Source organism: Cnephaeus nilssonii (assembly GCF_951640355.1).
Source record: "Cnephaeus nilssonii genome assembly, chromosome: 9".
NCBI classification, from domain to species: domain Eukaryota; kingdom Metazoa; phylum Chordata; class Mammalia; order Chiroptera; family Vespertilionidae; genus Cnephaeus; species Cnephaeus nilssonii.
Genome location: NC_137080.1, coordinates 66,261,611 through 66,283,358, shown reverse-complemented (window position 1 = coordinate 66,283,358; position 21,748 = coordinate 66,261,611). Strand labels below are relative to the sequence as shown.

Below are 21,748 nucleotides of genomic sequence, written 5' to 3'. Positions count from 1 at the left end.
TCCGCTGCCAGCCTGTTTGGCCCCAACTTCCCTCCTCTGCCGGCCTGGTCACCCCTAACTGCCCTCTCCTGCAGGGTTGATCACCTCCAACTGCCCTCCCTTGCAGGCCGGGTGCCTCCCAACTGCCCTCTCCTGCTGGCCATCTTGTGGTGGCCATCTTGTGTCCACATGGGGGCAGGATCTTTGACCACATGGGGGCAGCTATATTGTGTGTTGCAGTGATGATCAATCTGCATATTACTCTTTTATTAGATAGAATAGAGGCCTGGTACAGGGGTGGGGGACAGCTGGTTTGCCCTGAAGGATGTCCCGGATCAGGGTGGGGTTCCCTTGGGGCGTGGGGCGGCCTGAGCGAGGGGCCTGTGGTGGTCTGCAGGCCGGCCACGCCCCCTGGCAACACAAGCGGAGGCCCTGGTATCTGGAATTTATTTTCCTTCTACAATTGAAACTTTGTAGCCTGGAGCAGAGCCAAGCCTGGGGCTCCCTCCGTGGCCGGCAGCCATTTCTGTTGGGGTTATAATTGAAACTTTGTAGCTTAAGCGGGTGGGCCCGGCCACGGTGTGCGGAAAGCTTTGCTTCCCCTGTTGCCAGGGACAACCCTGGTCTGCTCTCTCAAGCTTCGTTCCGCCGCCATTTCTGTTTGAATTTGTTTACCTTATATAATTGAAACTTTGTAGCTTGAGTAGAGGCTTAGGCCTGGCAAGGGCAGGCGGAAAGCTTGGCTTCCTCTGTTACCTAGGAAACCTTGCTCTCTGTGGCTGTAGCCATCTTGGTTTGGGTTAATTTGCATACTTGCTCTGATTGGATGGTGGGCGTGGCTTGTGGGTGTCGGAGGTACGGTCAATTTGCATATTTGTCAATTATTAGGTAGGATGCCCTGTTAATGCAGGTTCCTTTTCTGCTTGCAATATCCTCCAGATGTTTCAGCTTACTTATTTAGATTTCACTTATGCTTTTGGGCTCAGCTATAATGTTCTGGGCAGAATAAATCATTATTCCCCTTTTATTTCCCACAGTACTTTGTTTATAATTTCAACATACTTGCTATTTATTTTTCCTTCTATTACGATTATTTATTTTCATATCCAAATCCATTAGACGGTATGCTTTCAGAAGATAGGGACTGTATATGTGTTTCCTATGACACTCTTTCTCTTCCCAAAAATCCACCCCAGTATTCACAATGGCTATTGTGTTTGTACATTAAGGAACAATAATCTTTCATCTTCCTATTTTGACTCAATTATGTCTATGTTACTTTTAATAACACTAGTTTTAAAACCATTTTATTCACATTAGCACATAAATTGTATATTAATGCAAATTAGATTAAGTAGCAATTAAAAAATATAAAACTATGAATATAAAGGTGCTTTTGCTGTAATGACATAAAATTTTAAAAATAATTTCTAATTTGCTCAGTTGATTCAGTTTTAATATATAAATTATGCATTACCTGTCAAAACAAATTAAATTGTCATTTTAAGAGAACTTTGCAAATCTACACTAATAAAACATAAACATGCAAATTGACTGTACCTCCGCTATATCCACCAGCCATGCCCACCAGCCAATCAGGAGCAAGTATGCAAATTAACCCAACAAAGATAGCGGTGGCCATGGAGCTGCAGCAAGCAGGAGGCTTGGGTTGCCTGCGGTGATGGAGGAAGCCAAGCTCCCCGCCCGCCCTGGCCGGCCCTGGCCTCTGCTCAAGGCTACAAAGTTTCAATTATAGAAGATAAATAAATCCCAGATACCTGCTTCCAGCCGGCCCTGGCCTCTACTCAAGGAGGCGCTAAAAAAAAAAAAGGAGGGTCTGGGAGCTTGGGTCACCAGGGTGTGTGGCCAGCCTGCAAACAGCCATCAGCCCCTCACCCAGACTGGCCAGGCACCTCAGTAGGGATCCCCACCCTGAAAGGGCTGTGGCCAGTCTGCAAACAGCCCTCAGCCCCTCACCCAGGCTGGCCATGCCCCCCCAGCGGGGACCCTCACCCCATGGGGGCGTGGCCAGCATGCAAACCACCACAGGCCCCTTGCCCAGGCCGTCCCACACCCCAAGGGAACCCCCACCTTGATCCGGGACACCTTTCAGGGCAAACCAGTGGGCCCCCACCCTTGCACCAGGCCTCTATCTATACTAATAAAAGGATAATGTGCTAATTAGACTGGGAGACCTTCCAGGAGACTTTCCGGACAAAGCGATGGTGGTGGGGCCGAGGTAGAGGCGGTTAGAGGCCAAGAGGGGAGGGCAGTTGTGGGTGATCAGGCCAGGATGGGACAGCAGTTGTGAGTGATCAGGCTGGTGGGGGGTGGGGCCATTGGGGGTAAGCAGACCAGCAGGGGGGTCAGTTGGGGGCGAGCACACTGGCACAGGGGGCAGTTGGGGGTGATCAGGCTGGCGGGGGAGGGGGCATTTGGGGGCAAGCAGGCTGGCAGCAGGGGGCAGTTGGGGGCAAGCAGGCTGTCAGTGGGGGTCAGTTGGAGGTGATCAGGACAGCGGGGAGGGGCAGTTTGGAGTGAGCAGGCCAGCAGGGGGGCAGTTGGGGGCGAGCAGGCCAGTGGGGAGGGGAGGTGGGGACGAGCAGGCCAGCAGTGGGGGCAGTTAGGGACGAGCACACTGGTACGGGGACAGTTGAGGGTGATCAGGCTGGCGGAGGGGGCATTTGGGGGCGAGCAGGCTAGCGGCGGGGGGCAGTTGGAGGAGAGCAGGCCGGCATGCAGAGTGGTTAGGGGCAATCAGGCAGGCAGGCAGGCGAGCAGTTAGGAGCCAGCAGTCCCGGATTGCGAGAGGGATGTCCGACTGCCGGTTTAGGCCCAATCCCTGTAAACCGGCAGTAGGATATCCTTCGAGGGGTCCCAGATTGGAGAGAGTGCAGGCCGGGCTGAGGGACATGCCCCCCACCCCCTACCCCTGTGCACAAATTTCATGCACAGGTCCACTAGTATAGTATAATAAGCATTCTTTATAAATTTGCTAAATTATTCTGTCCTTTAAGATATTATTTTAAACACAAAGAACCTAAACTATTTTTAGATGAATAACTCTCTTTTGAATCATACACATAATAAATACCTGAAACTGGGGTTTCAGTAATATTTTTAATATGTTTAATAAATGCCAGACCACCCCAAATATGAACACAATATTACTTTAAAAGTCTCTAAAATGTATTTAAAATTGATGAGATCAATATATGTAGTTTTAAAAATCATTGCTTTAATGTGTTTTAGAAATAATTTTATTTATAACACTGTAAATTATAATTTTTGTTTCTAAATTTAAAATTATTCTCCAAAATTCTGTTATTTGCCATAAACACATAACAAAGATGCCATCGAGTGCCTGAGGAACTTATATTATACCATCATCTACCTTAATCAAACGTTCCTACCAAAAATGTCACAATGTTACCAGCTCGCCTTTAAATAGTGTCACACCAGTCCATCACCACACATTCCACCCCATCTCCACCCCATGTGTTAAGTCCCATGCCTTCATTTGCTTTTTCATTTTTTTCCATCATTATTTTTATTTAAAGTATTCTCTTTTTAAAAAATGTACCCTGACACTCCAAATTCAATGATTATATTTCTATCATTCTTTTCCAAATATGCACAGGTAAAATTAAATTTGGAGATTAGATTGAGAACAGAAAAAGGTTGGAAGTATAAATCAAATCCGCAAAACTAAAGGGTATGTTTTGTACTGCAAAGAAACATTTCAAAGGATAAGTCAACTTCAATGTTTAAGAAAAATATTAAATAGTTCAAAAGGAGTCATTTTAAGCATTATAAATTAGATTAGACTGAAAAAGAAAAATACTAAATGTGATTCATAAAAATGTCATGGTCAAGTATATCACCTGACTAACGCTTATTGATCTATGCTACACAAATTCACTCAGTTCAGCAATATAAAGGCATTCTTAAAGCCTCACGTAAGTGTGAGGTAATTCCGAAATCTTGTTTTGTTTTGCATTTTTGCTTAAAGTTTCAATAGCAGTACAATAATTTAAGAAACAGAATCTTAATAATTTTAGATCTCCAGGATCACTGCCTTCTTGTTTTAAAATATTACAAATCAACTCAACATTCAATTTTTCATTCTATTTGCATTTAGCTAAAAGTGACAACCCAAAGCATTTCAATTACCAACCCTACTTATGATGTGTGTATGCACATTTTAAAGTAAAAATTCTAGGCCTAAAGTCATTAAAATGTAGAACTGGAAAATCAAGTATATTATTTATCCTAAAAATATTTTACTATTATTTCTTCAGGCAAAAAGAGGCATCCCTACCACATCTGTGTTCCCTTCTCTTGTTCTCCCAGTTTTAGCCTCTTTATTCCCTATGCATTCTGGACTCTGAGGTTGGTCACTTCATTCTCTACCTCTCAGCTTGTCCTTTGTTTTCCATCCCACTTCATTCTTCAACCACCTTCCCCAAACAACCTAAGCATTGATGGAGAATAATCATACCAGTTTACCGATCTTTTCAACAAAAATACAAATTGATCATTTCATCTCTGTCCCTTGACATATATCTTCAATCAGATCCCTCTTCTATTCACTTTCATGGCCTATCAAAACCTTTTGACACTTTTTTTTTCAATTTTGTGCCCACTCAATTATCAAAAGATGACCTAAACTTAACACTTCATAGCAAATTGAGACAATCATCCAGAAATGCCAACTTCCTGCCAACCCTCACTGAGTCCACATCATTGCTTCCTTCCTTGCAATCTACAGAAAGCATTCTGTCTTGATGTTCTTAATATCATCTCCTCCAGAAATGAATGATACTGGTCCATCATTCAACCTTTGATATTTTTCTTCAACCACTCCCACTCCATTAGTTTTATCCCATCATCCCTAAGTCTCTACTAATCTTTAAAAAAAAATGTCCTCAACTCTGAATGCCTTCTATAGTTTCCATCCAATCTCTCTTAATCTCTATTATGAATTCCTATGCAGACTAAGTAAACTCAGTCACTGCTTTATATTCCTTTTTATTCAATACAATTTTTATCTTCATCATTAGCATTTTTTTGCACTGCTTTTCTCTGTACCTCCTTTGCACTTAGATTTTCCTCTGAGTTCCAGTCTTCATGCTCTTCTCATTCTCTACCCTCAAAATTCCTTACATATATTCAATTGCCTATAAAATCTCCAACTGAATATTCCTGAGACATATCAAGTCAACTAATCATTTCTTACACTTTTCTCTAACCTTAGTATGGATTTTATCTCAGTTTGGTGAAACTAAAATTTACCAAACTACAAAGTAACAAGAAGGCCATTCTAGAACTCTCTATTTCCCTTGTCACTGCTCTAGATCCAAGCAATAAGAAATTCTTTAAATTAAACCCACAAATTTCTTCATTTCACACCCTCATGACCACTGTATAGTTCAGGCTTTCACCATCTCTTTTGGATTATTATAAATAGCTCTCCCAGACAACACCTCACACAAGATTTCTATGCTCTGGTCTCAATTTCACAAATCTGTTCTCTATATAATTGTTATAATTAAGTTACTGAAAAGAAATCAGATCATAACATCTACTTAATTGTTTAAAACTACTGGCCCTTTAGTTATTTTGCAAGACCTTTTGTGACCTGATCCTAACTATGCAATCTCATTTCCTCCTTCTCTCCAATACCCTACCCCCATAATTTAAAAAACAAAACAATGTTTTAAATTCTCTTGAACATATACCCATAGAGTTTAAGATGATTTTATCTGTGTGTTTTGTCCCTCTGCATACAAAAGCCTTCTCTAGGTGCACACATACCAGATAAATCTTTAACCTTGAAGCTCCGGTTTCTTTTTGACTTCCATTCCACAATGATCTTCTCCAGGCAGAGCAAATTACTTCTTCCTCTGGGCTATCCCTGTATTCTGTACCTATTCCTGTTACTCCATCACATTCTATAGTTGGCCTCACTAAAAAACTCAGAATGTATCTTTTTCATAATGATATCCATGAATGGTTTATGAAGAAATATACTATATTTGACATATTACTTTACCCTGAAATAAAAGCATTTTGAAGGCAGAGTAGGAAAAAAAATTTTTGAAGGAATAAATCTGAAATCCTTAATCAGGACAAAATACTATAATATTCAAAGGGAAAATAATCACCTTAGCACACAGAAAATAGTGGAGGAAAAGTGATTCTCTAAAAATACATAGAGGTTAATTCTAATTTTCAGCATTAAAACTCATACTTGGCCTGAAGAAACACTTTTGCAGTTAGAGTAGCCCCTGGAACCAATTAACAATGGCTCAGGGTAAGTGGAATGGTCAGTGGACTGGCCCACACCTCTGAATCCTCTCTACCTCCCTCCTCTTTTGTTAAATGCAGGCAGTTGAATTCACAGAGTTCAATATGCACATGATGCAACTCCACTGTGCACAGAGATGGATGATTACAGCAGCCCTAAACAAACCTTAGAATATCCTTGCTTGTTACTTACAAAATAAATAAGTCCATCTAGGATGGTATCCTAGAGGAAGAGGAGAGCTTTGGAGGTGCCTTTTTTGTATTGATTTAAAAAAAATTTGAAACTACTTCTTAAACAATTCAAACAGGTTTTCTTCTGCCTGCTGAAATTTCAAGTTCATAAGCAAATCAGGCATTAAAAGAAATAAACCTCCAATGGCACCACCTCCTACCACTATGTTACACTCTGAGGCTTCATTTGAATATATTTTGCTTTTATTGCTTTGTTCTCTTTCCTCACTGTGATTTACAAAGCAGTGTGGGAAAATGGTTAATACAAAATAAAAGTTAAAATTAAAACCAAAAAAAATAAAAATAATAAAAATACATAGAGGTTAGGAGCACAGGATCAGAGTTTTTCTCAGAATACTCATGAAATACTTAGCACTGTGCCTGGAACACAATTATATGTTCTTAAAAGTTAATGCTATTATCGTTAACATTATTAACTAAAGTGACTAGGTTTGGACAAATTAAAAGTTATTTTAGGTCACAGGTACTTTTGATCTTGGTTCTAAAAATTATAAACTCCACCTAAGAAAAAACACTTAAGAGTGGCTTCTTATATTAGTAAATGTGATAAATTATACCTACCTTTATTACTTCCTAAGCAACTAATTTATAATGGTCTTTTCCTTAATTAAAATCATTATATAATCAAGAAATTCTACTGAAGAGACTTACCAATTTCTTCTTGCTAAAAGTTCCTCTGTCACTATATATTAAAACAAATGCACCAAATAATTAACACAGCAAAATGTAAGGCAATACTTTTCTTACAGCTGTACGAGTTGCTTTACCTTCAGGGGCATCTGCATCACATCTCTTTGGCACAGAAAGGGTTGAGTTGCCTTTATGGTCATCATAAGTTATATTGCTCTGAAACATGAAATTAAAAATCATATTTTTATTCCAAAGTAATCACATTAACTTTATACTATGTTTTCTATTAAACTACATCTAACTAATACTCTAAATAGTAAGTTTTAAGATAAATTTAACATGAAGATTTTATTGCAACAATCCTTAGGTCCTGTGTTGAACAACAGAGCTCCTTCCCAAAGAACCCACTTATTTTTCCACAGTGAAGCAAAAAAAGAATATCTTTGGTCCATGTAAAAGCATGATCTTCATTCATTCAAAGGAAAATGTTTAAAAAGCATGACCCAGTGAACTACATGCTGGGGATGAGGCAAGAAGAGAATTAAAAAGTATAAAGTGAGATTTATGATTCGGGTGATCTTCTAGTATTGTGTTTCCCAAATTCGTCATTCCTGTACCTCCACCATGATTGCTCCTCCCACATTATTACTTAACTTTATTCAATGAACTAACTTTTCAATACTTAGCAATATTATAGATGGTATTGATTGAGGGTTTGATGTGCTAGTTAGATGCTTTTGTCCCTAACTACAAGTTAAAGTACAAAAGGATGGAGGATAAAGTACAGGATAAAAAAAGGAATGATCTGAGCAGACTAGATTAACAATAAGACTCTATTAAAGGAAGGCTTGAATGAGACTCTGAAACATGGATTAGATTTGAATATTTTAGGAAAAGGAAAAACAACTAAACAAAGGTTGAATCAGATATGGCCAAAATATTTTAAATTGTCAAAAAACCCAAACTAGCTGCCCAATTATAAATAGGAACCACAGCTGCCTTTGAAAGATCAACATCAAAAAATCAGTGTCATAGGTAAGAGAACACCCAGTTACCTACAAATAAAATATTTATAAAGCATCTCTGTGGCGTTCATAGTACTGATGAGCAGACATATTTCTCTTACCAAAACTTTTTGGGGAACTATATTAATAAATTTACTTAAAATGCTATTTTAGAGGAAATGTTACGGGTTTTATTAAAGTTCTGATGTAAAGCTCAGTAGCTTAACATCATGGGATCCATTTTAAAAATATTTTAATGAATAGTGTATTATTTTTAAAAAGAACTTGTAAGAAACAAATATAAATATGCTCAAAAATGGAATAAAAAAACAGGTTTAACAAAGTTAAATTTAATCTGATGAACTCATATCTTATGCTAGCCTTCATAAATTAAAATTTGCTTTAAAATAACAGTATTTTTGAAATATCAAAATAATGAATTTTTAGGTTTTGCACTTACCTCTATTAAGTAATTTTGGCTTCCATACATAACATACTGGGGAGCAAGACTATAAATCATATAGCTAGTGTGAAGGACAATAAGCAGAAGTATCATGCAGAGAAATAAGAGTGCCTGGGGCCTGGTCCTGCCTCTTCTGATTTTATATAACTAGAAAGAAAAAAGACAGTAACAACATTTTAGCAATATATTTATTTGTAAGGCACTAAGACCTGCTCATGTTTTAGGGGCAATGAACACAGTTTAATCAACCATTTCTTTTTTCAAAATAAATACTAAGAATTCTTAATCATTCCAAATAATTATAAGGATGTTAAAAACAATTTTCTCCCTGCACAGCTTTCAGGTTTAGATTTGTTTATTTTAAAACTAGAGGCTCAGTGCACGAAATTCGTGCATGGGAGGGGGTTTGTCCCTCAGCCCCGCCTGCACCCTCTCGCAATCCAGGACCCGTCAGAGGATGTCTGACTGACGGTTTAGGTCTATCCCTCTCACAATCTGAGAGGGCTGGCTCCTAACCGCTCACCTGCCTACCTGCCTGATCGCCCCTAACCACTCCTGCCTACCTGTGTGATCGCCCCTAAATGCTTGCCTGCCTGCCTGATCACCCCTAACTGCCTCTGTCTCTGTCCCCGCTGCGGCAGCTTCGTCCGGAAGGTCATTCGGCTGTCTGGTCTAATTAGCATATTACGCTTTTATTATTATAGACTAGTAGCCCTGTGCACGAATCCGTGCACCAGTAGCTCTCTGCAGGGCCTTGCTGCTCCACGCCTGCTGCTCAGAGGCTCTCCGTGGCCCAGAGGCCCTCTGTGGCTGGGGTGGAATGCTTGCCTCGTCACCGCGGCGATGAAGCAAGCATTCCGCCAGGCCGCTCATGCTGCCCGCTCTCAGCAGCTGCCCCCCGAGGACTGGGCGCCACCATCTTGTGGCTATGAGCACTTCCATTTTTGTGACGGAGTGACAGTTAATTTGCATATTACCCTTTTATTAGATAGGATCATGGCAAAGCATCTATATAGAAAGTAACCTTTAAATGATTCATTAAAAACTCAGGACCCAGAGAATATATCAGTATTTGCATGGTCTGTTTCCAGACAAACATTCTAAGTTTATTATGCAATAGCATCTGTTAGAAGTTCATAGAGCTAAGAAGAATTGTGAACTACCTCTAATTCTATCTAAAAATTAGAAGAATTATTTTAAATTGTAAGTATTTATTTGTGGTTTTATATAATAATACATAAGAACAGACACATCACATGATTATAAATACTCATTTCTATGAAATATTCAACATCCTCATACTGTCATAAAATCTAGTTTATGATAATATGACTACATATTCTCATATGTACCTATACCAGAGCAAAACTAAAACATATGCTTCAATGGCAGAGCACACTTTTATTTTAGCAACTAAGGTACCACCTACCTGTTTTATTACTGGACTGTAGTATAATACAGAGTAGTAGAATTCCAGTTCTGGATGGGATGATGATATAATCACCTAAAATTTTACCTTTCCCAGCTTCCCTTGCACCTAGTAGTGGCCGGCAGTGATAAAACATTAAATATCAAAGAAAAGTCAAAGTCTACTGGAGATTTCTGGGAAAGTTTTGTTTTATTATAGGTGTCACTGCTTCCTCCCAACTACCTTTTCCTTATGTAACGTGGACAGGATAAATAGAGCTGCAGCTGTCAAATTACAATAATGAGGGAGAAGCCAAGAGGATTACAGAGATATTGGATTTGACATTTTTGAGCTAATAAACCAATGTTAGATTTTTTTTTTCCATAGCAAGAAGTCACTCATTAGTTCAAGCCACTATTTAAATGTTTTTTCTTATACTCACAGGTGGAAGTAGTCTCTATCTGATACAGCTTCATTTTAAAACTAGAGGCCCGGTGCACGAAATTCATGCACGGGGGGGGGGGGGGTGTTGTTGCTCAGCCCAGCCTGCACCCTCTCCAATCTGGGACCCCTCAAGGGATGTCTGACTGCCCATTTAGGCCCGATAGGACTAAACGGGAAGTCGGACATCCCTCTCACAATCCAGGACTGCTGGCTCCCAACTGCTCGCCTGCCAGCCTACCTGCCTGCCTGATTGCCCCTAACCGCTTCTGCCTGCCAGCCTAATCACCCCCTAACTACTCCCCTGCCAGCCTGATAAACGCCTAACTGCTCCCCTGCAGGCCTGGTTGCCCCAACTGCCCTCCTCTGCCAACCCGGTCACTCCTAACTGCCCTCCCCTACAGGCCTCATCGCCCCCAACTGCCCTCTCTTTCAGGCCTGGTCCCTCCCAACTTCCCTCCCCTGCTGGCCTGATCGCCCACAACTGCCCCCCTGCCGGCCATCTTGTGGCGGCCATCTTGTGTGTTGGAGTGATGGTCAATATGCATATTACCTCTTTATTATAAAGGGTTCTTAATTCACCTCAAAATGAACATCAGAAGAAAATAACCCTTTCTCTAATCATGTAATGATCTTTAACTCCTAGTAGGAAGGACCATCTTTTGAACTACAATATATCCAATTGTGCTTCAATGTGTTTCCATGAAGCCAAACATTAAGGGAAATAATATAAATTCTAGACCAGAGCTTCTCATTCTCGGCACGGGTGACGTTATGGGCTGGATGAGTCCTTGTTGTCTGAGGCTGCCCTGTGCACCACAGGGTGTTTATCAGAATCCCTGGCCTCTACCCACTAGGTGCCAATAGCACCCCCTAGTGGTAGCAGCTGGAAATGTCTCCAACATTGCCAAAAGTATCCAGGGGCAAATCACTCCTGTTTAATAACCATTGCTCTACACAAAAGCACTTTTATGTTAGCATAAAGTAAAAATGCTAATTTTCAATCACTTTTAGTATCAATGTATTTATAACTTCTATATTATAAATCTAAGATAATTTTCAATAATAAAGAGTATGAACAAAATGAAAGTAATAATACTTTAGTATATACTCACTCTAATCCAAAAGAACCATATGCCAATATTTCTAATCCCCGCCATTGAAGTAAAAATAAAGTACATAATAATAATTGTTATAAGAATGTAATCAAGAGGGAAAACCTAAAAAAAAAAGATAAAATTAAATTTAATACACACGCAGGGCTTTAGAAGTCATATAAAATTAACTGAAATGTCATTATTTATATTTGGCAAATGTTTAAAATATCAACCCTGATTTAGATCTATAAAAATAAGAATAAAAAAATAAAAATGGTTTTTATTATACTCAACTTAAATGGTTTTTCTTATACTCACAGGTGGAAGTAGTCTCTATCTGATACAGCTTCATTTTAAAACTAGAGGCCCGGTGCACGAAATTCATGCATGGTGTGTGTGTGTGTGTGTGTGTGTGTGTCCCTCAGCCCAGCCTGCACCCTCTCCAATAAAATACTATAAAAATAAAATATAAAAATTTAAAAAAATCTACTATAAAAATAAAAAAAATCCCCCCAAAACAATTACCAAACTATTACCAAATTGTTTAGTACCATTATCATAAGAAAAATCCTATAACAAATTAAGCTAGAAATTACATTTAAATATGAATAAAAAACTTCATCAAAAATTAAAAACAGGAATTACCTGAAAAGCTTACCTTAAGAGTTCAGCAATATACCAATATAATAATCCTTAAAGCAATATATCAATGTAAAAGTCATGTATAAATAAAATGCCAAATCAGCAGAGGGCACAAGCATATATTGCCAAGTATTAATAGGTTTTTCAACATAATAATTTGACAGTTTGTAAGAATATGTGCTAGAGTATAAAATGATTGTTCTTTTTACTTACTCTTTGTAGTAAAGGCAAAAGCATATTCAGTGGATTACTCAGATTAGTTCCAAAAATTATGAAACCAGAATTGATTCCAGCTGAATGAAGAGCTTTATCCAAACTAAAAAAGTAAAATAAAAATTATAGTGATTTTTATATATTATATGACCACATTTTCAGTTAATTTATAACTTAAGCATACAAAATATAAGCATGCAAATTCAACTGAGTCAAAGAAAACCTCAAAAAACAAATTAAACCTCACTTAAATATCTTACAGATATTGGTCAATTAATAAAGAATAAAGAAATACTAACTACTATTGAAATGTTTTAGTCATTCTTTGAGTCAATGCTATAGAACACTTCAAGTAAAATGACTACTGAAGATGAACAGACTACACTAATAGAATTATTCAGCATGGAAAATGTGTAACATCATAAGATTTATATAAGTGCTTTAGTAAATGTGTCTAGTGTACTTACTTTGACAAAAAGAGAGAAATCACAAACAGCAATGCAACTAAGATGAAAAATATTCCCCAAATGATCTAAAGGCAAAAAAATAATAATAATAGTAAAAAAGTCACTGAAATATAGTCCTAAAAGTTGACATCAAAAGCCAAAACCATATGTTCAATATGAGTTGCTGGTATATGACCATGATCTATCCAAAATGATCCACGATATATTTTAATTTAGTATATATTTTTAGACGTCTGTCATCTAAATTTCCATTATGAGATTGAGAACATACACAAAACAGACAAAGCATTTGAAAGTCTTCATTTGTAAGTAAACAAATGAGACTCTTTGCTAGGTCAAATAAAAGGTTTATTTATATCCAGTTACACTCACACATACCAGTAAACTTCAAAATTAATTGAAAAGTTAAGACTAATAAGACTACATTAAGACTAATATATACACACACAAAAACCAAAATACTTATCAGGTTATATTTAACTTGTTAAAATATGGAATTTGGAACATTTTCCCATAGAAATAATGATGTACATATGCATACATAATATATATACACACACCTATATATATACCATTAATATATACATATATTATATATGCCAATTATATATGAAAAAATATATCATAGCACAGAAAAGACTATATAACTGAAAATATTCCTGAAATAGAATACCAGTAGCACTAAAGAAACTGTCGGGTAAAACCATGTTTCTGTGAAGCAATGTGTTGGTGGGACATATTTCCTTTTAATATCTAAACTTTATTTAGGGAAGGTAGAAACTAAGCAAAACAATTATTGGAACTAGGTTTCTACAATAAGAAATAAAATTTCAGAAAAAAAGGGGTAAAACCAATGTTACTAATAACCTAGGCTTTTTTTTTTCTTGACATCTCAAGTTCCAGAGACAACTAAGTTGAAGAGTTCACAAAGCTAAGTCCACGATTACTGAAAAATACTTGTGTTAGGTAAGCTTTGTTCAGGTATGAGTTATACTGTTGTTGGTCATAAGTTCAATGTTGATGAATCAACGACAGATATTAAATGAGTTGTTCTTAAACACAAGCACAAAAGAAACAAGGTATTGTATTGATTAGCCGCTGATTTCCAAGTCCCAATCCAAGCTTTTCTAGGTACTAGAGCCTCACTGCTGCACTAATGTAAAGATGGGTTAGACACTTACAAGTGGACTTACTCAAGTTAACAACAATCTATAAAAGACCTTGTAGGTTACATGAACTCAATTACTACCAACAAAAAACATCCAAAACACATCACGTTAGCTTAAATTAAGAAGCACTACACTATAACCCAAAATGTACCTCTCAAATAAAAAATGATCAAGTAAAACTCTGGAATGGGTAGTTATACTTCCAATAAATATTTAATAAGCCTACTTTAGAGTTAGAAAGAGTCAGTCATTGCCTTTAGGCATTTTGACATAGTGTGACCTATAATAAAGAATAACCACACATGTTTTAAATACTATTATATGAAGAAGGACATCTGCTATATCTTTAAACATAATTCACATTCAATTTCAGTGGATTCTAGGATGACAGGAATAGTAAAAATTTTTTTAAATATTCTCACAGACCTTCGAAACAACTACACACTGTCAGTGTGTAATAAAATTAAATTTCACTACTTGGTTACCTTATGAAATATAGTTATGTTTAGGTCTGTTTATTTCTTAGAGGGTTGGGAAAGAAGTGGGGCAACCCGAATTACAAATTTTAACAGTTCTTTATTTTGGATCTTCTTCAAATAAACGTAAACATGTTTTTAAAAGTATGTGTACACTATCAATGAGTAATCTGAAAAGGAATTTTAAAAAGTTCCATTTATGTAACATCAAAAAGAATACTTACAAATGAATTTAAACAAGGAGGCAAATGATATATACTTAAAACTACAAAATATTGCAGAAAGAAAGGAAGACAATAAATGGAATGACATCCTATGTTCATGGATTAAAAGGCTTAATATTGTTAAACTAGGGGCCCAGTGCATGAAATGTGCACCTTGAAAGGAACTGTGGGTCGAGAGGCTGTGGTGGGCACACAGATTTACTTATAAACAATGGATTAACCCCAGAAATAAACCCTCATATTTATGGTGAAATGATTTTTGACAAGAGTGCCCAGCCCATTCAATGGGGAAAGGATAGTCTTTTCAACAAATGGTGCGGAGAACTGGACATCTATATGCAAAAGAATGAAGTTGGACCCTTTTCCTTTACCATATGTAAAAACTAACTCAAAATAAAAGACCTAGCTGGCATGGCTCAGTGGTTGAGCATTGACCTATGAACCAGAAGGTCATGTTTCAATTCCCAATCAGGGCACATACCCAGGTTGCGGGCTTGTTACCAGTGTGGGGCTAGCAGGAGGCAGCCGATCAATGATTCTCTCTCATCATTGATATTTCCCTCTCTCTCCCCCTCTCCCTTCCTCTCTGAAATAAAAACATACATTTTGTAAAAAATAAAAGACCTAAAAATAAGACCTAAACCTGTTAAAACTCCTAGAACAAAACTCTTCATGGAGTTGGACTTGGCAATGTGGAGGAGAGACTGTTCTATAACATGACCGCTGTTTGTCCCGCAAGCTGGATCTTGGCCAGAAGGGAGGCTGCTTTCCATAAACCCCTCTTGGAGACTGTCTGATTATAACTTATGTTAATTCTGACATACATCAGCACCCTTTCCTTACCTCTTGCTATGTGCTAGTTCCAGGAACAGGTTGTTGTTCTGACCTGGTCAAGCATGTAATTTCCTATACCTGGTAGTATTCATGTACAGGTACCAGTGACTATTCCCCCCTTTTAACCTACACAATCCTTTGGCACCTGTCAAGTGACATGGCAATTCATTTCATTTTGCAGCCACCCAAGACAGGCCTCCTATGTGAGTTTCCCTTAATAAACTCTATTCATTACTGGAATGGAGTGGCCAGCCTCTTTCTTCAGTCTTTCCCTGCCCTCCATTTTTGGAGGTAATCTCAGGGTTTTTCTTGGGGTCTGCATGTACCAACAGGCAATTGTTTTTTAGATATAACCAAAGAGTACAGTCAACAAAAGAAAAAATTGGACTTCATCAAAATTAAAAACTTTTGTGCATCAAAGGACACTATCAACAAAATGAAAAGACAACCCAAGAATGGGAGAAAAATGTTGCAAATGATATGTCTAATAAGGGATTAACATTCAGGATATTTAAAAGAACTCTTATAACTCGACAACAATAAAACATAAACAAAGGACTTGAATAAAATTTCTCCAAAGAAATTATACTAATGACCATCAATCAAATGAAAACATGCTCAACATTACTAATCATTATGGAAGTGAAAATCAAAACCATGACATACCACTTTACAACCATAGTTTGGCTGTTACCAAAACAACGAAGAGTAAGTGTTGGCAAGGATGTGGAGAAATTGGAACCCTTGTGCATTGCTGGTAGGAATGTGAAATGCGCAGCTGCTATGAGTTTGTAGATTCCACAAAATGTTAAACAGTATTGCCATATAATCCAACAATTTCATTTCTAGATAGATATTCAAAAGAACTGAAAGCATGGAATTAAACAGACACTTGCACACCAATGATCATGGCAGCATTATTCACAATAGCCAAAACTTGAAAACAAGCCAAATTTCTACCAGTAGATGGATGAATAAACAAAATGTGGTATATACATACAGTGGAACATTATTCAGCCTTAAAAAGGAATGGAATTTTGATACATCAACCAATGGATGAACTTTGAAGACATTATGTGAAGTGAAATAAGCCAAATACAAAAGGACAAGTATAGCATAATCTAATCTAATAATAGACAAATATGCAAATTGACCGCACCTTCCTATGCCCAAGCCACGCCCACCAGCCAAGCCACGTCCACCAACCAATCAGGACGAATATGCAAATTATCCAAACAAAGATGGCGGCTAATTTGCATATCACGACAGCGTAGAAAGAAGCCAAGAGCTGCAGAAGGGAGCAAAGCTGCAGAGAAGCAAGCAAGCTGGGGGGAGGAGAAGGGAGGAGCGGAGGCGGGGCCGGGGGAGAAGGAAGTTGAGCAGGTGGGGCTGGGGGAGAAGGGGCGGGGCCGGGGGAGAAGGGAGGAGTGGAGGCGGGGCTAGGGTAGAAGGGAGGAGCGGAGGCGGGGCCAGGGGAGAAGGGAAAAGCAGGCGGGCTGTCAAAGAAGGCAGGCCGGGGCAGAAGGGAGGAGCGGAGGCGGGGCCAGGGAAGACAGAAGGAGAGTGGGCTGGCGGAGAAGTTAGAAAAGCAGGGGGGCTGGCGGAGATCGCGGGGCGGGGGACAAGGGAGGAGAGCAGGCAGGGTGGGGTAGAGTGCAGCAGGAAACCCTACTGCAGGATTTTTCCTGCAACGGGAACGCTAGTCTGTTATCTAACATTCCTGGAATAGGCAAGTTCAGAGAGACAGAAAACAGAAGAGAGGTCATTATGGGATATGTGGCTGGGTACAGGGAGTTGTTATTTAATGGGTACAGTGTTTTTTGTCTATAAAAGTTCAGGAAATGAATAGTGAATGAAATGAATAAGTATATTGCACAATATTGTGAATATACTTAATGCCACTGGATGTAAACTACAAAGGGTTAAAATGATACATTTTATATTATGTATATTTTACCACACTATAAAAGTCTGAAAAAAATATATGTGATACAATTATGGACATGAATTTGTAACTTTCTATACAAATACAAGAGGAGTGTGTGTGTGTGTGTGTGTGTGTGTGTGTGTGTGTGTATGTGTGTAAAATAAGAGGTGTATATATAGTAAAATCTCAAATTACATTTAAAACCTATTGAATCCATAGGTTACCAAGGCCAATTAGTTGCACAAGCTCAAACTATGCCCTCCTGTAAGAGGAAAGTTTAATAAAATATTTAATGAACATTTTAGACTGTATGCTTAGAAACATATTTAGTAGTATATATAAATTAGAGGTCCGGTGCACAAAATTCATGCACAGGGGGGAGGGGTTGTCCCTCAGCCCAGCCTGCACCCTCTCAAATCTGGGACCCCTCGAGGGATGTCCGACTGCCCGTATAGGCCCAATCCTGGTAGGGTCGGGCCTAAACGGGCAGTCAGACATCCCTCTCACAATCCAGGACTGCTGTCTCCCAACCGCTCGCCTGCCTCTCTGCCTGATTGCCCCTAACTGCTTCTGCCTGCCAGTCAGATCACACCCTAACCACTCCCCTGCCAGCCTGATCGACGCCTAACTGCTCCCTTGCCAGCCCGATTGCCCCTAACTGCCCTCCCCTGCCAGCCTGGTCACCCCTAACTGTCCTCCCCTACAGGCCTGGTCCCCCCCAACTGCCCTCCTCTGTAGGCCTGGTCCCCCCCAACTGCCCTCCCCTGCTGACCTGGTCCCCCGCAACCTCCCTCCCCTGCAGGCCTGGGTACCCCCCCCCAACTGCCCTCCCCTGCAGGCCTGGGTCCCCCTTCAACTGCCCTCCGCTGCTGGCCATCTTGTGGCAGCCATCTTGTGTCCACATGGGGGTGGCCATCTTTGACCACATGGGGCAGCCATATTGTGTTGGAGTGATGGTCAATTTGCATATTACTCTTTTATTAGATAGGATGCTGCTTTAAGGAGCCATTAACTTATTCTAATTAGATGCCTATTTTTATGTCTTCAACACAAAACTAATTTTCTCCCTTGAGTTACATGACAGTATTTTTAAGGAGTTGAAAAATCCCAACTTTAGAATTATAACAATAGCAGCTGCAATTTTCTGAGCTGTTTATATCAAAAGGCAATGAAGAGCATACATTACTTCACTTAATTCCCATAATGAAAATAAAATTGAGAATATAACTCCATTAAGAATATAAGTCTATGCACTGAATTCCCGTGCTTCTGAAATGAGATGTGCACATCCTAAGGAGTACATGGCCATGTGAAATAACAAGATCAATGGGCAATGGAGATCTACTATTATGAAAAAAAAAATTATATAACTCAACCTTTGCATTTTCAAATTTAATACACCTTATAATAAAACAAATATGGATTACAGCACAGAGTAAAAGGCATTACTACTACAAAATTTTGAGGAGCGGGGGGAGAGAGAGAGAAAGAGAGAGAAACATCAATGATGGGAGAGAATCATTGGTCAGCTGCCTCCTGCACGCCCCCAACTGGGGATTAAGCCCACAACCCAGGCATGTGCCCTTGACTGGAATCGAACCTGGGACTCTTCAGTCCACAGGCTGACACTCTATCCACTGAGCCAAAAACAGCTAGGGCTCTCACCAGTCTTAAATCATCTTCAGCATATATGGAGCACTGAAAAGGGATGAATGCACCTATTTCTACCTTCTTCCACTAGGACTACTTGGATGCTAATGTTTAAAAGCATTGATATGAAGTAAGTCAGTCAGAGAAAGACAGTATCACATGATCTCACTCGTGTGTGGAAACTAAGTAACAAAATAAACTGATGAACAGAGTGGATCCAGAGACATGAAAGCATGGAACAGAGTGTGGAATTTAGGAGGGAACGTGGGGGAGGGTGGGTGGGTGGGAAGAGATCAACCAAAGACCTTGTATGCATATATGCATAACCCATGGACACAGACAATAGGGTGGTGAAAGCCTCGGGAGGGGGTGTGTGTGTCTATGAGGTCAATGGGGGGGAAAGGGGACATATGTAACACTTTCAACAATAAAGATTAAAAAAGAAAAAGAAAAGCACTAATAGCATGTGGCTTCCTATTTCTGAATTGTATCAACTGTGGACAAACACAGTTGTAATGAATAATAACTTATTTTCATATTTCATTTGATCAAAAAAAAAAAAGCAGTGTTGATCTCTTGGTATTCATGTTAACCCTTCAAATACATAACAGTAATTTTGTATCCCCAGATAGTCCCTTCAGGAATGCCTATTACTAATTATTCCTAAATTAGAACTAGATAATGGAAAGATAGGTAAGAATTTAGATTAGTACTCAGGAATGACACATTTATACAGCAAAAGGAATAAATAATAAACTGTATTGGAGGTTTCAGCTAGTGCAGTAGGAGAAAAAAAGCAACTGAAAATCCTATATTTGAAAGAAAAAATTAAAACTATCTTTTAGCAGCTTATCTGATCATGTACTTAAAAATCCCTTAGGAATCTATAAAACTACTAGAAACTAATAATTAAGCCAGGCTGCATGATACAAGTACAATGTATAAAAGCAAACCTCTACATAATAGCAACAAATAATTGAGAATTAAAATTAAACAAAATCATTTGTAAAAATATAAATAAAGACATACTTATAGATAGATCTAGCAAAATATTTGCAAGGCCTAGTCACTTAATACTACAAATGACTGCTAAGAGAAATTTAAGATAACATAAATAAATGAAAAGATATATTCATGAATTGGAAGATTCAATATTAAGATATCAATTATCTCCAAGTTTACCTATTGATTCAAAGTAATACCAATAAAAATTCTCATGGGTATTTTGTGAAATTATGAGTTGATTCTAAAATGTATATGGAAATGCAAAGGTTATGCACAGCTAAAACAATTCTGAAAAAGGAAAACAAAACTGATGAACTTGCCCTTCTTGATTTCATGATTGATTTGAATGCTCCAGTAATAAAGTTTTAGCATAAGGACATATAAATCAATAAAGCCAAAGACAGAGTCCAAAACAGACCCTCACACATATATATAATCAATTGATCTGACAAAATTGCCAAGGAAATTCAAAGTACAAAGAATAGTCTTGAGAAAAAAAATAGTAATGTCCTTATGGAAAATGAAATAAGCCTTGACCCGTAGGTTATACCATCCCATAAAATTAATTTTAGATGGGCCACAAACCTAAATACAAGAGCTACAGCTATAAAATTTCTAGAAGAAAACATAGGAGAAAATGTTTTCTGTAAAGGCTTTAAAAACATCTCTTTGAATGATAGTGTTAAGAAAACAAAACAAAAAAAGCCATAAACTAGGAGACAAAGTACTTAATCCAGAATACATAAGAATTTTTATAATCCTACTTAATAAAAAGGTAATATGCAAATTGCATCACTCTGCTACGCCCACGATTGGGCCAGCTGGAGGCGCGGGGGGCGGGACTCAGGGTGGTCGATTGGCTGGCGCTAAACGGCCGGCACTGCGGAAGGACCCATGGGGCCGACGGAAGACGCTGGTGGCGGAACTCAGGGTGGCCGATTGCGTGGCTGCCAGCACCAGTTTTCCGCCAGCAGCAGTTTTCCTCTGGCCACCCGCCGATCAGAGCGCCTCCAGATCGGCGTTCCTCTCTGGGTAGCGGATCGTGCTGGCTGGAGGTGCTCTGATCAGCGGGTGGCCAGAGGAAAACTGCTGCTGGCGGAAAACTGGTGCCGGCAGCCAGGTGAAGGAAAAGTCTATTGCACGAAACTTCATGCAACAGGCTTCTAGTTCACTCATAAAACAAAAACCTAATTTTTAAAATGGCCAAACAAGCATTTTAGAGAAGACATATAAGTAAACAGCCAATAAGAAAACAAGATGATGTTCAATATCATTAATCATCAGAGAAATGCAAATTACTATTACATACCTAGTAGGAAAACTATTGCAAACAGGTGACAAGAATATGAAGAAATCAACAATCTTATATTGCTATAGGAATGCAAAATGGTACAACCACTTTAGAAAATATTTTGGCCATATCTTACAAACTTAAACATATATTGAACATTAGACCCAGCAATTCTACTCAGGTATTTACCCAAGAAAAAAAATGAATTAAATGAAAACACATGTCTACACAAAGGTTTATGCACAAATGTTTACATAAGCATTATTC

At 38.6% G+C, this 21,748-nt stretch overlaps 1 protein-coding gene across 1 annotated transcript in view; it reads right to left on the bottom strand.

Annotated features, from left to right (window-relative positions):
• LMBRD1 (LMBR1 domain containing 1) overlaps window positions 1–21,748 on the bottom strand; it is an 86,667-nt gene that overhangs the window by 11,519 nt on the left and 53,400 nt on the right. Inside the window, exons 10-14 of the mRNA XM_079780653.1 lie at window positions 12,906–12,970; window positions 12,439–12,541; window positions 11,602–11,706; window positions 8,635–8,784; window positions 7,308–7,386 (exon numbers count right to left, since the gene is read on the bottom strand). Of these exons, the coding sequence (XP_079636779.1) occupies window positions 7,308–7,386; window positions 8,635–8,784; window positions 11,602–11,706; window positions 12,439–12,541; window positions 12,906–12,970 (502 nt within the window). The remainder of the gene's footprint in view (window positions 1–7,307; window positions 7,387–8,634; window positions 8,785–11,601; window positions 11,707–12,438; window positions 12,542–12,905; window positions 12,971–21,748) is intronic.